The sequence below is a fragment of the Nothoprocta perdicaria genome, unplaced genomic scaffold (genome assembly GCF_003342845.1).
Source record: "Nothoprocta perdicaria isolate Ctin4 unplaced genomic scaffold, notPer1 scaffold_822, whole genome shotgun sequence".
NCBI classification, from domain to species: Eukaryota; Metazoa; Chordata; class Aves; order Tinamiformes; family Tinamidae; genus Nothoprocta; species Nothoprocta perdicaria.
Genome location: NW_020456113.1, coordinates 5698 through 6862, shown reverse-complemented (window position 1 = coordinate 6862; position 1165 = coordinate 5698). Strand labels below are relative to the sequence as shown.

Below are 1165 nucleotides of genomic sequence, written 5' to 3'. Positions count from 1 at the left end.
GTGTCCCCTCGGTGTCCCCGCCACGTCCCCACGGTGTTCCCATGGTTGTCCCCTCGCTGTCCCGTGGTGTCCCTGCAGTGTCCCCTCGCTGTCCCCTCGCTGTCCTCTCGCTGTCCCTCGGTGTCCCCGCCATGTCCCATCGTTGTCCCCTCGCTGTCCCGCGGTGTCCCTGCAGTGTCCCCTCGCTGTCCCCTCGCTGTCCCGCGGTGTCCCCAGCGCTGACGGTGCCCTCTCCCGCAGCCATGCGCTTCAAGCTGCTCAAGCACACGCGCCTCAACGTGGTGGCCTTCCTCAACGAGCTGCCCAAGACGCAGCACGATGTTAACTCCTTCGTGGTGGACGTGTGCGCCCAGACGGTGAGCGGGGGGCCTGGGGGGGACCCCGGGATGTCCCCCGGGGGGGACACCCGCCGCTCACACCCTCTGCGTCTCCCGCGCCCCGCAGAACACGCTGCTCTGCTTCGCTGTGCACGGCATCTTCAAGGAAGGTGGGTGCCCGCCGCGGTGGCCTCGGTGCCGCCCGCCGTCCCCTCCCCGTGTCCCCCGCCACGCGTCACCCCCGTCACCCCTTTCCTCGGCCCCGCAGTGGACGGCAAGTCGCGCGACTCGGTGCGCGCCTTCACCCGCATGTTCATCGCCGTGCCCGCCGGCAACACGGGGTGAGTGACGGGGTGACAGCAGCGGGACACGGGGGTACCCCTCCACCTCCCCCATTCTTTGGGGTCCCGCTCCCCCCGTTTGGCGCAGGCTGTGCATCGTCAACGACGAGCTCTTCGTGCGCAACGCGAGCACGGAGGAGCTGCGCAAGGCGTTCGCCATGCCGGCGCCCACGCCCTCGTCCAGCCCCGTGCCCACGCTGGCCGCCGAGCAGCAGGAGATGCTGGCCGCCTTCGCCATGCAGTCGGGCATGAACCTCGAGTGGTCCCAGAAGTGAGCGCGGGGGCGCGGGGGGGTCCCCTGCCTCGGAATGGGGTCCCTGGGGACCCTTCTGCCTTGTAATGGGGTCACTGGGGACCCTTCTGCCTTGGCCTGGGGGTCACTGGGAACCCCTGCCTCGGAATGGGATTGTGGGGACCCTTCTGCCTCAGAATGGGGTCATGGGGACCCCCTGCCTCGGAATGGGATTGTGGGGACCCCCTGCCTCAGAATGGGGTCACTGGGGACCC

General features: G+C 69.7%; 1 protein-coding gene across 1 annotated transcript in view; it reads left to right on the top strand.

The window, feature by feature from the left end:
- The window catches only part of LOC112958221 (nuclear RNA export factor 1-like), a 10912-nt gene that overhangs the window by 8128 nt on the left and 1619 nt on the right, over positions 1-1165 (top strand). Inside the window, exons 8-11 of the mRNA XM_026052020.1 lie at positions 176-356; positions 445-487; positions 586-658; positions 747-929. Of these exons, the coding sequence (XP_025907805.1) occupies positions 176-356; positions 445-487; positions 586-658; positions 747-929 (480 nt within the window). The remainder of the gene's footprint in view (positions 1-175; positions 357-444; positions 488-585; positions 659-746; positions 930-1165) is intronic.